This window comes from Macrobrachium nipponense, chromosome 30, assembly GCF_015104395.2.
Source record: "Macrobrachium nipponense isolate FS-2020 chromosome 30, ASM1510439v2, whole genome shotgun sequence".
Taxonomy (NCBI): domain Eukaryota; kingdom Metazoa; phylum Arthropoda; class Malacostraca; order Decapoda; family Palaemonidae; genus Macrobrachium; species Macrobrachium nipponense.
Genome location: NC_087218.1, coordinates 15,828,480 through 15,847,800, shown reverse-complemented (window position 1 = coordinate 15,847,800; position 19,321 = coordinate 15,828,480). Strand labels below are relative to the sequence as shown.

The 19,321-nt window shown below is 38.9% G+C and overlaps 1 protein-coding gene across 3 annotated transcripts in view; it reads right to left on the bottom strand.

Annotated features, from left to right (window-relative positions):
• The window catches only part of LOC135202317 (uncharacterized), a 102,117-nt gene that overhangs the window by 43,600 nt on the left and 39,196 nt on the right, over positions 1-19,321 (bottom strand). For all 3 annotated transcript variants that reach the window (XM_064231662.1, XM_064231663.1, XM_064231661.1), the window contains exon 3: positions 9,416-9,527. In XM_064231662.1, coding sequence (XP_064087732.1) covers positions 9,416-9,527 — 112 coding nt within the window. The remainder of the gene's footprint in view (positions 1-9,415; positions 9,528-19,321) is intronic.

Below are 19,321 nucleotides of genomic sequence, written 5' to 3'. Positions count from 1 at the left end.
AAATGTTATATTACACAGCGAATGTACAAAAACACCACAAAGATCAAGTCATTGTTTTGGTTACCCAGCGGCAGCTCCCACAAGCGCACAGGATGTACCCTTTCCTGTTTGGAGTCATGTTTTATCTGTTATGTCAAAACGTAGCCTACTGATCTAACTTGACTTCGATAACATCCTGTCTTCACCAACGTGCTACGTTATGAAATACTCAATGTAAACTATAACAAAACCTTACATATATAGTATGAGATTGATTTTATTAAAATCAATCAGGGAAATAATCACAAAGATATTATTTTATGAAATAAAACGGGGAAATCTTTACCAAGAGATTATACATACTAAATAATTTTGCATCCACATTTGTTTCACTTTAAAGGAGTAATTGACTGATTTTATGATATTCAGGCTATCAACCCAGGCACTGGACACTTTTGGCCATTTAGCACTTAAGACAGTGAAATGAGAGCGCTGGAGTGGTTGAACAGAAAGATTAAGAAATCTAGAATAGGATCTAAAGGTGGAACTGGGAGGAAAAACCAAGAGCTGCAGCAAGCCCGAAGAGAAGTTGAAATGAAAGTAAAAGGTTAAAAACTGGGTATAACAAAGGGCAAAAGGGTCACTGCAAAAACCTTTCGGTAATGACTACAGTGCACCACCTGAGGTACTCTGACCAATACACCTACAGGAATGAAAGGATTAAAACCACAGGGAAGGACCATATCAGGTATTATCAAGTGCTTGTACTTCTCAAAATGCTTTCTTCTGTTAACTGAAAATAAGATGGCATTTCACTACTTAAAAGTTTAAACATGAAGAACCTTCCAAAATAACATTTCTCTCTCATTAATCAACACAAACTTCAGTAAAGCGGTTTACTCGACAATATGAAAAAATATTTTTTGTTTTCTTATGCCCTAAGAGTTCAAAACTGTTTCAAGCTTGTATAAAAACAAAAATGTTATTAAAAACAGGGAGGGACTAGTTTCCTGAAAGTTCCCATTCTGAAGTAAATTTCTAGATAAACCCTATTTTGCGACGGTGCTTTTCTTGGCTTCTTACTTTTTCACCTTGGCTCTCTTAAAAAAAAAAAAAAAAAAAATCTTTTCTAAAATTTTGATCTCTGTTTAGCCGTGTCTCATCTCAATGCCAATTTAACATCAATCACAGTATTCACTGTTGAATTACTGTATATACTCGCAAATCATGCGACTTTTGAAGACCTAATTTTGGAGCTAATTTTAAGGGGTCGCATCATACATGAGAGATAAAATTCGAGTGTGTAATAATCACATATTGGTATCACATAATGGATATGCATCTTTCCCATGGATATTTTAAAATTCTATACTTTACTTCACTGCATCCAATAATATTATATGTATTTTCATATTAATATTTGTTTGTATTATATAATACAAACATAGCAATCAATGTTTTGGTTTGGAAATCAGGTGAGGGCGATTGCGAGTTAAGTTTGTTTTGCTGTATTGAATTTAAATCAGAGCGACTTTCTTGCTTCCAGTTAGCGCAAATGAATCTCAAGATACTCTATTTATATGGGACAAGGTTATTTTGCGTTATATGTAGTGTTTTCAAGTCGAAATAACACTTAAAAACATATAGTTTGTGAATGAAATTTAGTTATTTTTTCGTTAGTAGATGGCACTGAGGGCATGTTTATTGCGTAAACAAAAATCAACAGAATTCGTTTGATATTTTCATTTGATCTCATCAGAATACTACAAGCTTTACGTATTTATCTTTTATTGGAGTGAAAACAGTAAGATGTGTTCTTTCATGAACAATAGTTTTGATTAAAACACGTTTCTCTCAAAGTTTGTTTATGGTCAAGTTTGCAAGTTTCATCCACGTTGCTGATGCGCGATAATAGTTGTTAGCGGCTCAACGTTCTTTCCTCAACTTCAGCTAAAACTTACAGATGAAATTTAGCAGTATATTCCCTTGCCAATTTTTTCTACATAGCAAGTAATGATATAGTTAATGTAAAAATATATCAGCCCTATTCTCCTTATCATATTTGTAACATAACTACAATAATTTTTTACTATCGTACGATGGTTGAAATGCAAGCAAAAAGGCTGTTGTTATTGTATTTGGCTGTTCATACCAAATCAACTGTTTCTGGCTGTATGCATTTTCAAAACAGGTACATATATCATTACTAACAATACTTTTGGCATTCTCTTTTACTTTTTTAAACTTAACTAGATGGGATAGATAAAGAGGTGATGGAAAAGGGGTTACCATAACTACAAAATAGAATAGATAAAGAGGAGGAAAAGAGGTTAGTCAATTCTTACTTGGTCTTATAAATTTAACTCGCATGATACGTGAGATATGTGATGAAATAATTTTTTAAGGGTGAAAATTTGGGTGTTGCATGATATGCGAGATCGCGTGTTACACGAGCATATAAGGTATCCATTTAGTTTTGTTATTATTGTCATTAATATTGACAATTAAATACCACAGTAGTGTTACAATTATATTTTTGTACAAGGTTAAAAATCCCTCTTCAGTCCTCCTGAGTAGGACTGAAGACGGATACGGAGCAGTATCCGTAAGGCTCTCCCAGTCTTTTCTAACCTTGTACAAAAATATATTTTTCACACTAATGTGGCTTTTAATTGTCAACATAGCATTATTACGGAGTTCATTATTATTATTATTATTATATCTGAAAATCATACAGTTAAAGTTCTTGATTAATAGTCCTGGCTTGACGAGTTCTTAAAATAATGCATATCAACTTAATTACAGCCTCTCAATTTGAACTAACTAAAACCTCAAAAAAAATATACAGCACACTGCTTAAGACATTCAGATGCATGGGCAATTCTTCGTTACATATTATGCACAACTGTTTGTTTGGACTTAGTTCAAGCCCTAACCAAGTAGGAAATGTGTATTCCTGGATGTTACATTTCGATTTATAAGCCATGGCAGCATATGATTATTCATGAAATACCTGTAATTAAATGGGCTGACTCAGTTTGCTTGCCTACATCTAAGTGCCCTAACAGTTTCTAAATTAATATGAAATGAAAGGATAAGGATTGATCTGTGCTTTTAACCTGTAAAAATCTACTTCAAAAATGTTTAGAAAATCTGCTGCATATTCACTGTTTCATTAGGAAATTATACAACCATCTGTTAAGGATACATATGTAGCATAGAGCACATTTAATTGCCACACCGTAGTACTACATTACCAATAGTTGAATTGTATCTCATGCTATCAACTGACATGTCAATACCCCATGCTGCATGAGATATGTTATTAAAAGTAAGGTAATTCTAATATTGGGTCCTATTTATGAAAAATGAACATTCCTAATGGGGCATGTACCAAACATAAGGTCTACAAATTTAAATAGGTTAGCTAAAGTGTATGAGGCCGTCTCATCTTTCATTTGATTCTTTAGCCTTTCTTCCACCTGTTAAGAATGCCATGCATAATTTATACTAAAATCATTAACCAAAGTACATACAGTATTTTTCTGTTCCAGGGGTTAATCATGAATAATACAACAAAGTACTTATTCTTGAGATGAACAGAGCTACCGGTATATAGAAAATGGTTGATTTAATTACATACAATAGTGTATTTAAAATCTCTAAAATGTCACTACCTCCTAGTTTCATTTATTCTCTTTACTATGCAACAAAATCATTATCTTATAGTTATACAAACTTCAACATAAGTTAGAAAGAAATTACTTAACACAATAACAAGTACAATTTCCCCCACCCTAACCACCAAAAAATTAGTGTCCTATCTCTCAAAATCTCATGTACTTGTTGCTAATCACAAGACATACCTTAAGTAAAATCTTTGTAAAAATCTACTTAAGAAGGCATTTGTTTGCATAAAAAAAAACCAACAACATAATGGCTATTTCTGTTAGGTAATTTAAACACTGTACAGTTGACCCCCAAGGATTTGCAGGGTACAGGGACCATAAAACTGCCCCCCACCTCCAAATAGCTAGATTCTGTGAATACTTGACACGCCTCTAAAAATGCTATACGTACTGCCTATTTTGATAGTTCAAACACCAAAAAACCCCTCCAAAAACACTTATGCAGGTAGTCCCTGGTTATTGGTGATCAGATTTTATGGCCCTCATCTAGTGCCAAAAATCAGCATTTTTTGGTGCCAAATTGCACCGATTTCCAGTTATTGGCATAGATAATAAGAGTATTAGCACAGATACATACCTAACAGAGGTGCCATTAACTAGATCAGAGGAGAAAATCACCAATTTTCAGTTATTGGCAATTTTCGCTTATCAGGCCTTCGGAACGGAACCCCCTGATAACAAGGGACTGCCTGTGCCTGCCTATTTTAATAGTTTATCATGAAAAATGTATTCATAGATTAGATTATAGAATTTAGGCCAAGGGTCAAGCGCTGGGACCTATACAGTCATTCGGTGCTGAAAAGGAAATGGACATTAAGAAGGTCTAAAAGGCATAACAGGAGGAAAACCTCGCAGTTGCACTGTGAAACTATTAAGAGAAGGTAGAAAGTCAGATAGAAGAGTATGTGAATGGAAGTACAGAAAAAGGAATGAAAGAGGTTACAGCTAGGGGCTGAAAGGACGCTGCAAAGAACCTTAAGTAATGTCTACAGTGCATCACATGAGGTGCACTGACAGCACTAAACCCCCTTCGGAGTGAAAAATGTATTCAGTCACAAAATTATGAAAATAGAGTAATTAGTTAACATTTCTCAATGAAAAATTCCACAAATAGGTGAATGTTTTACAAATAATGTGGATGTACGTCAACAGAAAAATCTGTGTGGATATATGTTGATGCCAAAAAATGTTCTAAAATGAGAGAATGACATCTAGAGGGATACACACTTTCAATACACTGTAGTGTTATTTCTGTACTGAAGTAAACATGGAAACTGGAGAAAAAATCCGATGATCATGCTTAACACTGCTGATAAATACAATCAACACCTTAGGCAATTCTGTCTAAAAGAGAAACAACCTACAATACTGCTGATATAATAAGCACCACTATATGTATCTGAACTTTATACCACCATAATTAGCTTTCTACCAGAATCATGTCACATTAAGTAATATGACCACTATGCAGTAGAAGTGCTGTCAGAGGTAGAGTAGACACATGGCTTAAAATCAGCTAATGGTTTTATTAAACTCAGCCTCATCCTCTACTGACTGGTGGCAGCTAATTTGCATTAAAAAGCACACAAATAGCTGCAACAAGATCTACATACATCACCTGCAAACCAATTGCAAAGTCCACCAACTGCAGACAATACTAAATTACTGCCAAGGCCCTCTATCAAGTTATAAGTAAAGACAAACAGGAGTGTCCTACTACTATAACCTGTGAAAAAAATACATGAAAGATCTAGGCTAGTAGTTTCCATTTTTCATAAAACAATCCTGAAATTTTTTTTTACTCAACTACAAGATGTCTTCCTAAGCCAAATAAAGACAATCACTCCCATACACAACTTTCACTATTGCCTTTAGTGCCCTCCTATCACTCATTTCACAGCTTGTCAGCTTCAACATTCTGCAGATTATGACAATGCAACATTATCTAGCAAAACCCCTTATTTATTGTAATTTTTTCTGGTAGCTAGTGCTCCCACAAAAAAACACAGTTCGCTTTGCATGTACAATGCACTTGACCATTCCATTTACCAGTATATTATGATTCATTGTATTATCCTCAACTTTAATACAATGAATCATAATATACAGGTAAATGGAATGGTCAAGTGCATCGTACCTGTGTGAAGTGAATCCTGTTTTTTTGTGGGAGCATCTTGACAGTATTACAGATGATGCTGATGTTTACTAGGTTGAGAAAAGCTGTGCCATTCTTTCCAAGTAACTGGCCAACCCTGTAAAAGCTAAATACTGTTAACAATAATTAATAATAATAATAGAGCAGACCCCCATTTTCATGGTGGACGGATACCATACCCCCTGCAAATAGCTGAAATCCATGAATATCCTTAAAACCACTCTAAAAATACTTAGAATTGCCTATTTTGATAGTTCAAACACAAAACTCTAAAAATGCTTATACCTGAGTGTTTTAATAGTTTTATCACAAAAATTGCATTTAGTCACTAAAATGATATTGACAATACAGTAATTTGTGAAAATTTTTCAGTGAACAAATACCGCAAATGAAAGGAAGGAGAGAGAGGTCTACTAAGCATTGAGAACTGTGTCAAAATCGAGAGCTGAGCGCTGGGGCAATATCAGAAAACCAGTGAAGATGAGTGGCTAAGGGGTGCATGGGAAAACTGATAAAAGTAGACGAAGACCCAGACATATACAAACAGGAGAATGTTCTTTAATTCTTGTAGTACTTTATGTAAACAATGAACATGTTTAAAAGAAAAGTGTGTACAGTGTGATGTGCAAAAATCAGTAATCCCTACAGTTGATACTACTCAAAAACTGATTAATGAGGAGAAGAGAAATAACCTATTCAAGTTCTAAGGAGGTGACTGACACAAAGACAGAACGTTATCACTCCAATAATGGTTTAACTAAAGATATGAAGTATGTAGTATTAGTTCCTTTATCTCTGCAGATTATTCCAAGAAACCCCTTGAAATACAGGATACCACCACAAATCGTAATATACAGGTATTCAGAATTTAGTACACTACTTTTGCAAAGAGAATCCTGTTTCCAGTGGGAATACTAGTTTTCAGAAAAATGTTTCAACAAATAAGGGGCTTAAACATGTTTTTAAAAAGCAACTTTTCTTCTACTTTGAATATCATCCGATGGAGACTGGTACCATTTAATTTTTGCAATCATACTCAAAACAATCCTGGTAAGTTGGGTCAAAGAACTCATCCTTTTCTTGTTAGTTTATACAACAGGAAAAACCAATAGAGCTACACCTCAATTGTCATGGTTATCTATGACCTTTTTCAGTTCTTCATCTTTAGCAAATAAGAGAAGAATAGTAACTTAATCAGACCAACAAACCAAAACACTAAATTCTGGCTAGAGAGGAAGGAATAGTAGATGTATTAAATTCATGGATGGATGGTTTTACTTTGGTCTACTTAAGATGAAGTCAAGTACTTCCTGATGTTTCTATCAACATATTGCTATGAATCACTTGATTCATAGCAACTTAGTCAAGTTGGTAATTCATCTCACAGCAATTTCATCTCCATATGTTGGACACTAAGTGTAACCATTGGTTTTACCCATCGAACCATAGAATAACCGTGAGCTCAACATAGTTCAAGGCCAACTTCAATCAGGGCTTTGGTTTGATTCTCTTCACAACCACAGAACCATAGTCAGATGTACCAATCAACTCACATGCTTACGTAGAATCAACTATGGCTGAAAAACCCAATACAACTAAATCCAGTATCATACCTAAATTATGAGTGGAATCCAGCAGATGTATACAAATCATAACACTTTCCAGAAATAAAAGACACTTCAGATCAAAGGATATTGTCAAGTTTATTTTTCTGTAAGAGCAATTAAATCATCAATAAGTGTGTATATTAAAATATTTACAAAAATTTCAAAAAAACAAACAAAACAAAAAAAACAAAAAAAAAAAAAAAAAAAAAAAGGGTAAAAACTTAACAAGAATTTCAGGAACAGTTTTAAAAGAGAGTTTAGTTTAACACGACCCCTGAACTAAAAAACTTAGCTCTTGTAAGGCAAAAAAAAAAACGTCCTTAAATAACTTTTATGACAAAGTAGAATAAAAAACCTTGGTAAGAAAAAGCAATAAGGGAATAATGAAGCAATATTTTATATGTTTCCCAAATGAAGTCAATAAGAACTGGATGTTACTGATATGTCACATGGCCAATGGAGAGTGACAAAACAAGATTAACAACTACAGTTGGCCGCTCCCCACCCCCGTAGGCACAGGTAATAAGTTTCAAGACCCTCCGTGCAATTCCAAAACCTTTGATTGACTGGCAAACCCCCTTATGTAAAAGCAGAGTGCTCAAACATAAAGAACAACTATTTATGATTACGTACATACACAACTTTCAGTGCGAACATTAAAGTGCATTAGCCTGCTCTAGAAGTGATGATCTAGCATTATCATTTTTAGTGCTTCACATCAATTTTTACAGTGAAAATTATGACGAAACAAAGATAAAAAAAATCAGAAATGACAGGGGAGAGATGGAAGATGTGTGCGAGTATATACTACTTACAGGTATGTATGAGAGGTCTTTCTCTCTCATGACTGCCCAATATTTATAAATAGTGAATTAGCAAAGTTCCAGCAACCCCTGAGACACTGTTTTGATAAGTTTTCACTTGTAAACTATTTATGATTACATAGGTAACCCAATGTTTTCTAGTGTTATTTTAAAACGGCTAAGTGGCACAAAGAAGCCTAGTACTGGGAGAGATTGAATCGAGCAGTCTCTTAGCATTATCATTTTCATTGTTCATCAATTTTCGTATTGAAAATTAGGAAAAAATACTTGAAAAAATACTAAGAAATAAAAAATGAGAAATGTTACAGGGAGAGAGGGAAGGGGTGTGTGTGTGTGTTATGGGTATGTAGAGGACCTGTAACACACACACACAGTAAATATTATAACGCCGCTTCTCTCTCTCTCTCTATTCCGAGCAGAGAGAGAGAGAGAGAGATATAGCCCTATACATATGCTGCAAATAGTGAAATGGAAATGCTGTGGCATCATCTGACACTGTGACAATGTTTTCACTTTTTGCATTGATCTGGACCAGAAGTCAATTCAGACAACAACAATATGAAAGAGGGGAGTGGAGAGAATTCACTACACATTGACACAGCTTCAAGGTGCAAATAAGAACTAAAATCCTCATAAGACCTATAGATCAGATTTTTATCTTTCCTGGTTGGAATGTAACTTACCTGATCATAGTTCCTATATACACAGTGGACCCCCACGTAATTTGCGTTCTTCTGGATTCGCCTATAACTCACGCATTCCGTAGGATTTCTCTATGGAAACGTTTCCCTGCATTTTATTTGCGGAAAATTCGCCATATTTCGCAGTATTTTTCTACGAGAAATATCCACAAATTCCTGGGTTTTTTTTTTCATTAATTTCATCATAAAATTAACTTTTTGTGATAAAACTATTTAAAAAACCAGGTATAAAAATTTGCAAGTTTTTTTTAGTTTTAACTGACAAAATAGGAGGGTTTTTAAGGCATTTTTGTAGGGGTTCCAACTAGTTCGAGGGTTATTAAATAAAATTTCGCGCAGGGGTGGGGGAGGGGGGGGGTCTGGTACGCATCCGCCCACAAACACGGGGGGACCACTGTAAATACTGTAAATATAAAAAAAGTGAAAAACAAAAAACATTTTCAAAAGTAATAGTACTTACCAATTGATGAAAGAACTCTTGCCAGCAGAGTGATTTCCCATTAGCATAACATTAATTTTCTTACGAGGTGGTAACAACTTTAAACCCAAACTTTCCCCAACTGCAACTAAGCCTGAAAATGAGAAAAAAAATCAGTACATCGAAAGCTATGAAAAGTCTTACATTTCCCAAAACTGTCATCCATACAAAATTCAAATAAATTTATACAGGTCCTTAACTAAGGAATTTTACAGTGTAATCGCTCTATTAATGCCACAGGATTTTGCACTTAAAACCATAAGTACACATACACATAATTACCTAATTTTAAACATATAAAAATTAACAAAATTACTATGGGCAATAGTAAACAGTGCACATCAAAACCCCATTTTCCTGCAGACTAACAAACAAAATTAACAATAAGGCAAAATCATTTCAGGATAGAAGGCGCTCATCAGTCGGCATATATAGGGGACCCCTAGATAAACTTAAATTATTTCCACGACGTTAATGTCAAAGTACAATAATATAAGACAAGTACAGCTTTTCAAAATGTCTGAATTATATTAAAAGCTTATATTTAACTGCAGCACTAGTTCTTCACTAGAAAGTCTTATACTGGTTACCTGGCTCAACAATCTAATAAGAACAATCAAGACTAACCAGTTATTGATGTTTTCATGAAACAAAAGCACTGAATATCTTTACTTAGGATTTTTTCTTAGGTGTGGCATTAGATTGTTATTATTCACGCTATTCCAACACTTCTGGAGACTCGACACTCAATAGTTCCTATGATTTCAAAGACAAATCACAATGGAAGAATAAGACAGTCTTCTAAGTGGCTCTGTGGCCCAAAAACTACAAAAAGGAGTGCTTTTAAACTTTATAAACATGCTGCTAATACAGTTTCATTAAACCAGTCAGGCACTTCCTTAAGTATACTACAGTTGAACCTCTTAAAACCGACATTCTGTGGTCCAGACACTCCTGTGGGGGTTCAGCTTCGATTTTAAATTGGGCTGTCATTCAATTTTTTTTTCCCCCCCGCCCCCCTGTGCTCCATGTATTTGTTTGCAATCTTCAAGGACAGCAAAAATTGATGCCATATCTCCCTTTTTTTTTTATGAAAATAATTGTTAGTTAATGAAAAGATGTGGAAGTTCACCAATAATGTTTTTGATTATTAACCTTAACAGAAAAAATAAAATATGATAGTTGTTATGATACAATAAAAAGTTTCATACATACTTACCTGGCAGATATATACTTCAGCTTGAAGAACTCCGTACGTCCCCGACAGAAATTTCAAATTTCGCGCCACTACGCTTTACAGGTATGGTCAAGGTGATCTACCGGCCCTGCCCTGGGCGGCAAGGACTATGGAACCATTCCCGTTTTCTTTTCAGATCATATTTTCTCTCTTTCCACCTGTCTCCTGCGGGGAAGGCTGGGTGGGGTCCAATAATCGTAGTTTTATCTGCCAGGTAAGTATGTATGAAACTTTATTGTATCATTAACAATAGCTATTTTCATACAAAGCAACCTTACCTCTCAAGATATATTACTTAGCCTGATTGGCACCCTTTGGTGGAGGGTTACTATTTAAGCAGCTAACCCTCTGGAACTAGACAGGTAAAACAACATAATGTTGTAGGTATAAAATTAGAAAAACCTGGTTCCTACCTGACAGGTGGGTAGCACCTTCGTGGTGGTTTTCGGGTGTTTGGGGTGTTTGCCCAGATAGTTCTGCATCAACCTCAAGAAAACTTTAAGCGGAGATACTATGATCTATCGGCCAAGAGTTCTTGTGGGTCTGCCGATGGGGTCTTATCCGCCCCCTTTTGGCTTTCGGGGGAGGCCAGAGCCTACCTGAAAGGGACTTTTGGTCAATGGGTGCTGATCCACTTATATGTCACATAATACACCTTATGAATGGAGTCAAACAAACCAATCCCGAACCACCACTGATCCGAACCACATGTTAGAAAATAAAGATTGTTATTCCGAGTTATCCCACCCCCGAACTCCTTCACACAAAAACCATGAAACTCAAAAGCCCCCCCCCAAAAAGCCGAATACGTCACACATACATAAAATTTAAAAAAAAAAATTTTTTATAACTCATACTAAATAGAATATCACAAGAGTTTCTTTACTGAACAACAGAGACGGCCGCCCACGCCATGCAGCACCAAGTCCTTTTTTCTTAGAACGGAGACTCTAGAAACATATTCCAAAAAGAAGGTAAGTTATATCCAAAAGAAGGTAAGTATATTAACTTAAGGATTTTGGTGTTGGTCCTCCCATAACCCTATGGATCGTTATCCGCCCGATACGAAAGGGACCCCAGAGAACAGAAAAACATTTCTCACTAGGTCACCACGAACGTCTCTCAATGTAATGAGATGCAAATACTGAGTTTTGCATCTCAAAATGTCGTTATCTATGATGTTTTTTTTTTTAAGTGACATTCTTTTGAGGGAAACCGAGAGAAGAACGTCGCTACTGCCTAACTTCACTTCATGGCTTTCAGTCTTAACAGCGGAACTCTTTGTCAAGGACAGATATTATGCGCGTACTGTTTAATGAACGTTTCTCACAAAGAATGCAAGAGCATTCTTGGACCAATCAGTCTTGTGGGGTCCTTTTACCGCCGCACCAAAGGACCTTGCCTAGAGCCTCCCCATCTGGTGTTTCTATGAATGGGATAGAATTTTAGAGCTCTTTACAGGACATTAGAGGCACCTATACGCTTCTATGCCTCGCGAGAACTCGATAAGTCTTTTAACCTTGAATGACTTAGGGACAGGGATTCCGTGGGGATTCTCGTTTTTAAGCTAAAATTCAGGGTTTTAAACGAGCAAATAGCTGAATCTCCCTTGGAATCCTAATTTATTTTACCTCCAGAGCATGTAATTGCACTAATCTTCCTTTGGACCGTAGCTAAAGATAATAGGAATAGGCATTTCCTAGTGATGTTCTCGAAACGACCGCCAGATGAGGAGGTCTTCGAACCTTTTCGGATGACAGGAACTTGAGCTACCACATCTAGGTTGCCAGTTAGGAGGGACCGGTTCCTTAGACGTTCGCAGTCTCAAAGGAGCTTATGAGATCGTGGAGATCACCTTGGTTTATCTGCCAGATCTAATCCCTACTATTTTCCCTGAAGACCTGCCGAAAGCAATACTTTCTGTATCCCTTTAGTGTGGATACAGCCTAGATGAGATTTCTTTTCTCTACAGGAATAGAAGGAAATCCGCAACTTTCCAGCTGACAAGGTAGGTGGAGTGGAGGACAAACTTCTTAGGATTCTGCCACCACCTTCTGTAAAACCTCCCACGTTGGACTGATATACCTTGTCTAGTGGAGGTTCTGCGGGCTCTCTGCGATCGTTGGCTTGCAACTTTACGAGAAAACAAAACCCTCTCCGCTCATGACGAGTCTTTCGATAAGTCGAAAGGCAGTCCAGAAGTGAGAGCGGGGGAGGAGGTTTTGCATGATACCTCTGGAAGTGTGGCTGTTTGAGAAGATCCATACAGTTCTTGGGAGGGATCTCGGGAAAATCTACCATCCACCTCCACCACCCTCCGTGATAACCAGTCGTTGTGCCTGGCCAAAAGGGGGTTCTATCAATGTCATCCGGACGTACCCCTTTGCAAGCCACAAATTTTTTGCAGCCACTTAGTCCCCAGGATTTTGCAACATGGGAGGAAAAGCATTAGACGTCTACGTGAGGGACTAGTCTAGCAGTGGGAATGGAGTCTACTATCACAGCTCTGGGGTCTTCCAACAACCGAGCAAAAGAAAAACTGCCAGCCTTTTTGGATATTTTGGAACGTTAACGGAGGGGGGGGCCGTGTCGTTGGTGAAAGGCGAAAGATTAGATATCCACATTGAGGAGTCCCCCAAAGAGGACCAGAGAATATTGGCACACCATCTTTGAATGTAGGGTTCCACTCTGTGCTGAAGGGAACCCTGGTTCCTCCTGCCTGAGCCTGTCCGCCCATCACATTCCTTTCTCCCTGAACGAACCTTGTTTTAAGCCAGGGAGATGTTCCTCTTGAGGACGTCCAAAGTAGAAGATCTTTTGCAAGTTTCGTAGAGGGAACAAGGAAGCGAGTCCCTCCTTGTCTTTCCGAATGTAGAGGCAAGTGCTTGTGGTTGTTGTTCCCCCCCCCCCCCACCCCCCCACCACATTTTAACTTGAACTACTTTGTTTCGATAAACAAGAGGTTCTAGACCTCTTCAGAGCCAGGTGTCACGGCGAAGAGCTCTTTGCAGTTTATGTTGCCAAGACACCTGTTGCTTGACTTCCAGGTGGTGCCTGACACTTCCTTCGAGCCTAATGTTGCTCCCCAACCTTTCTCCGACGCGTCGGAGTACAACACTAGGTCTGGGTTCTGGATTTTCAGGGAGATTCCTTTGTTCTCCTTTAGAGGGGGCAACCACCATTCCAAGTGCGGTCTCATCTCCACTGGAATGGGAAAGGCGTCTGAAAGATGTCCGGTCTTCCAACTCCAAGACCTCTTGAGGAAGAATTGAAGTGGGCGTAAATGAAGCCTTCCTAGTGGGAAGAACTGTTCGAGCGAGGAAAGGGTCCCTAGAAAGCTCAGCCATTCCCTCGCCGAAGCCTGTTCCTTCCCTAAGAAGAGAGAGACTTTCTGCAAACCTTTTGTGATTCTCTCTTGCGAAGGAAATACTCAAAAAAACCACCCCGAGAATCCATCTGAATCCCCAGACTAAGTTCTGTCTGGGGGTCAGTTGTGACTTCTTGAGGTTTTACAAGTAATCCCAATGATCTGATCAGGGTTTAATGTCAACGTAAGGTCCTCCAAGCACTGTCTCTCTGATCTGGCCCTGATGAGCCAATCGTCCAGATACAGAGAGATATTTACACCTTTGAGGTGAAGAAACCTCGCCACATTCTTCATCAGGCTTGTGAAGACCTGAGGAGCTGTGGAAAGGCCGAAACACAAGCTCTGAACTGAAAGAAAGATCCTTCCCCCCGTCATGAAACGGAGGTACTTCTTCGATGAAGGGTGGATCGGGACGTGAAAATAGGCGTCCTGGAGATCCAGAGACACCATCCAATCTCCTTGTCGCATTGCCGCAAGAACTGAGGCAGAAGTCTCCATCGAGAACTTCTCCTTCTGAACAAATTTGTTCAGAGAGCTGACGTCTAGTACTGGTCTCCAGCCTCCCGAGGCCTTCGCAACCAGAAAAAGGCGATTGTAAAACCCCGGGGCGAGATTTTGATCCAGTACTAGTTCTATCGCTCTCATTGTCCCACATCTGATCCACCATCATCGAAGAGTATCCCTCAGCACAGGATCCTTGTACTTGGCTGACAGTTCCCGCGGTGTTGACGTCAGGGGAGGACTGTCCAGGAAAGGGATAAGATATCCTTTCCTTATTACAGACATTGATGAAGCGTCTGTGTTGATACGTGCCCAGGACTCCACAAATCCCAGGAGCCTGGCACCTACTGGTGCTTGGAGGAGAGAAGCATCACTTTCTCTTTTTTAAAGGGACGAAAGGCAGACCTACCTCTCTTCTCAGGAGCCTTCCTTCTTGAGGGAGCTCTGGAGGTCGGTCCACCTCGAAAGGGCTGAACCGATGTACTCGGTCCTTTCTTTTCCGCCACAGTAGCAGGTTTCTTCTTCCTTGCTGACTGAGTAAGAAGGTCTTGAGTCGCCTTCTCAGTTAATGAACGAGAAATGTCCTTCACTAACTGAGAAGGAAACAAAAAGTCCGATAATGGAGAGTACAGTAGTGCTGCCCTTTGAGAGTGGGAGACAGCTTTCGTCAAAAAGGCACTAAAGACTGTCCTCTTCTTAAGAAGACCTGTTTCCAAATAGGAGATCTCAAAAGAGCCATCCTGTACCGCTTTGTCAATACAAGACAAAAATACACATGAAGGACTTCTGGTTCGAGTCCTTCCGAATCATGGGCCTTCTTGGACATCACCCCAAGGGACCAATCTAAGAAGTGACTTCCTAAAATCTAAGAAGTTGAAACTTCTAAAATCTAAGAAGTTGACTTCCCTAATTGATGGAGAGCCCTTGAGGAATATCCAGCTCTGAAATGCCCCAAGTCACACGGGCAGAGTTCAAACCTTGCCTTCGTGATGCATCGACTAAGGTTGAAAAGTCCGCTTCTGCCGAAGACGGAAGAGAAATGCCCATATTCTCTCCCGTCTGATACCAAATGCCCCGTTTACCAGCGAGTCTCGCTGGGGGCATGCAGAAGACCGTTCTGACCAACTCCTTCTTCGACTTCATCCAAGAATTTAAAGACTGAAGAGCCCTCTTCATCGAAATGGCGGGCTTCATTCTAAGAAAAGACTTCTTCGCCTTTGCGCTCGAGAACAGAGAGCGCGGAGAAGGAGGAGCGGCAGGGGTCAAATCGTCTCCATATTCTTCCAGAAGCAGGGCTGTCAAAACTTTATAGTTCGATAGTCCTTCTCTTCCCTGATACTCGTCTTCCGAGTTTTCCTCCAACTCGGGGTCTAGATGAGTCTCCGTAGACAAATCAGGACGTATTTCCTCTGAGAAACTCCTGATAGGAGAGGGACTAAGGGAATGATACTCCTTCCTCTTCAAAAGTCTGAGCTTTAATAGAAGCTTCCTTCTTGGTAGGTGCCAAAAGCCTAGGCTTCTCTCCATAAAAGGATGACGCCTCACGCTGGATGACGCTTCTCGTCCGCCAAGCGTCCTGGCTGACGCCTCGCGCTTGTCTGACTGCTGACGTCTGGATGACGCCTCGCGCCTGGAAGACGTCTCGCTCTCAACTGGCGTCCTGACTGGCGCCAATACCTTGGTTGGAGCCTCGCGCTTATATGACGCTCTGCATGACGCCTCGCGCCTGTAAGACGCCTCACGTCTATCTGGCGTCACTGCCGAAACCTCTGCAGTATGTTTGGAAGACGAAGCTTCACGTCTGCAAGACGCCTCTCGTTTTTGCAGGAGAGAGAGGACGAGTCTTTTTGATTGGAAGCGAAACGTCCTTCTTACGAGGAGGATCTCTCGCTAACACTCCCACCAAAGAGGCTAGCTGTTCTTGTACAGCCAGGAGAATTTTCCTTGAAGCTTCTCCCACGTCATCTTCAATCGGGGGAGAAGTAGAAGGCAAGCGTTCTGCTACGTCCATGTAGGGTGACGCCGACGCCACCTTCGCCTTTTTATTAATAGACGAGGGAGCTTCATCTGAGAAGCGCTCCGGGCTTGAATCCAATTCAGGTTCTCTCAAATGCCGTTTCAGAGGCCTAGAGAAAGGTCCGAATACCTTCCACCCTCGTTTAGGTGAGGGAGAGGGAGAGTAGGAGAAACACTCTCGCAGGACGCTTTTTCTATAGCGACCTGAGCAGCCTGAATCGAAACAGAGCCTACTGAAGGGACGTCTGACCGTTGGGGGATTCCCCACGACCTCCTTAAGGCTTTCGATTTCCTTTCCTTCTCCTCCGGGCATGGGAGCTTGGAAGAGGTCTAGGCCTGGGAGCGTCGCAGGGACGATCAACGCCCCCTCCACAACACTGGGAGAACTCACTTCACTGAACATTTCACTTTCACTATCCTTACCTTGTAAGTCCGCCATTTTGGACTTCATCTTATGAATAGTAGCCTTCAGATCGGCGATTTCAGAGGCCGATTCTGAAAGTAAAGCTTGTGAAGTCGACATATAGGGAGAATCCAACTCATCAGGATTAGATATAGGATCAATAAAAGGCTCAAACGTCTAACCCTATCCCTCTCTAACTTCTTCTTCTATTCTTCTGCATTTAATCCCTCACATCATGACAGGTATTAGTAGAAGAACACTGAAACCCCCTACATTTACGACATACAGTGTGAGGATCAACCGAAGCCTTCGGTAATCCTCACCCTGCAGCCTACATTCACACACATTCTCACACTCACATTTGAGTCAGACATACTGAGAAAAATCAAAAAGCAAGTCCAAATTCAGTCCACAGTAGCGAATGCCAAAAACCACAATCCAAATAAGTCACCAAAAAGCGAGAAACGATGATCAAAGGTTGAAATAAGAATCTAAGTCAGGAGGTAATAACAATGTTGATACCACCGGCGACAGAGAAAATATGATAGAAAACGGAAGGTGGTTCCTAGTCCTGCCGCCCAGGCAGGCCGGTAGATCACCTGACCTACCTGTAGCGAGTGGCGCGAAATTTGAATTTCTGTCGGGGACGACGGAGTCTTAGCTAAGTATATATCTGACAGGTAAGTTGATTATATGAAATATTTTGTAAATATCCTTTGAGAAGACTACAAGTCAAAACTTTTAATCAAACAATGAGATATTTGGCAATGCACAAATTCCTTACTCTGTGCTTAAGACACAGATGATAAAGTTTTGATAATACCTGTTATGTATATATTTACCTATTCGATATACCACCCATGAGATCATATAATGTTAGAGGTAAGAAGTGCAAGCATAAATCTTTATCTCTACTAGATAATGTTCATCTCATTAGCGAATAGTTTAGCGTTCACTTTCCTCAGTAGATGGCAGTGTGCTTTGTTTACGTTTTGACCGACATTCAAATGCATTGTGATCGCCAAAATTCATCCATTATTTTTTCCATCAACTATCCTCTACAATCAAAGTAAATGATGAAGAAACTAATAGCGATAATTATGAAGATACGAAATGTAATATATGAAAATCACCGATAATAATGTGCAGATTCTGAAAAGGTTAGGACTGTAGTTGACTTACAATTAGGCTAATTCAGGAATGTAGGCTAAATGTTCTAAATAAAGTACACAATTTTAAAGAAAATCATACAGTATAAAGTTATAAAATATAAAATGATTAAGTTAAAATATATGAGTTATAAAATGATAAAGAGCAGTGTCAGAACGTAGCCAAGTAGTAGACAAAGTAAGAAACTAGGATATTTGTATGTGGAATTACCTTGCAAGGCTGTTTACCTAGAGGCTTCATTTTTTAGGGATGTATTCTATATTCCGGGATTTTCTGTGGTCCAGCAGTAGCCTGGTCCCAAGGTTTCCGGATTTAAGAGATTGGACTGTACTATTTACCCCCTTGAACAATTACTCAGCAATTTCTACATTTTCTTTATTACATATTCTCAAGAATTCATCAACCATAAAAGCAGATTTAGTCAAACTAACTTGAAGCATCTTATAAGGAGAAAAAGTCCCACTGTGAATGCCCCGTACTCTTGCCTATGTCTTCTGCAGTTCTCTCATTATCTCATAAACCTGCAAGTTCATCTCTGATCACAGGTTCTTGTTTGTAAGATATTCCATAAAAACTCACGTTTATTTACCTTTCTTCTGGCATGCCAATACATATTTTATCAATTTTTCATCATGGCAAAATTAATTTGGTATAATTCATACAGGTATTTTGGAGGCAAATTTAAACTAAAAAAAAAAAAAGTGTTAAAGCAAAACAATACTACTGCAAGAGATAATTAAAATGACAAATTTTTAACCAATATGTACTGAGGTCTTAACAATGGGATAATCCTCTAGCACTAGCTGGAAACCAGTTAAAAACTGCTTCTCTGTTGAATTTTGTTTATAGTAAATTTGTTTCCCTTTACCTCACCACTCATTCAGCCTACATTTGTGGCCATTGAATGTCCTCAGACACTGCAAACCATGTCCAAAGACCAAAGCAGTATCAGCTATCATACAAGTGCAGTATGGAGGATTCAAGTCAACTTCACCAACCAGTATTACTATTTCTTTGTCTGTAATGCCACTTTGGTACAGTGGATATAGAATATCTTCTTAAAATAAGGATAGCAGAAAGAACCAGTGGCAAGAGCTAAAATACATCCAATAGCTGCATTGCACTTCACTTCCCTATCAGAATGCCATATGCATAAATACTTAAAAGTGAAGGGTTGCTCGGAGGCTTTGTCCA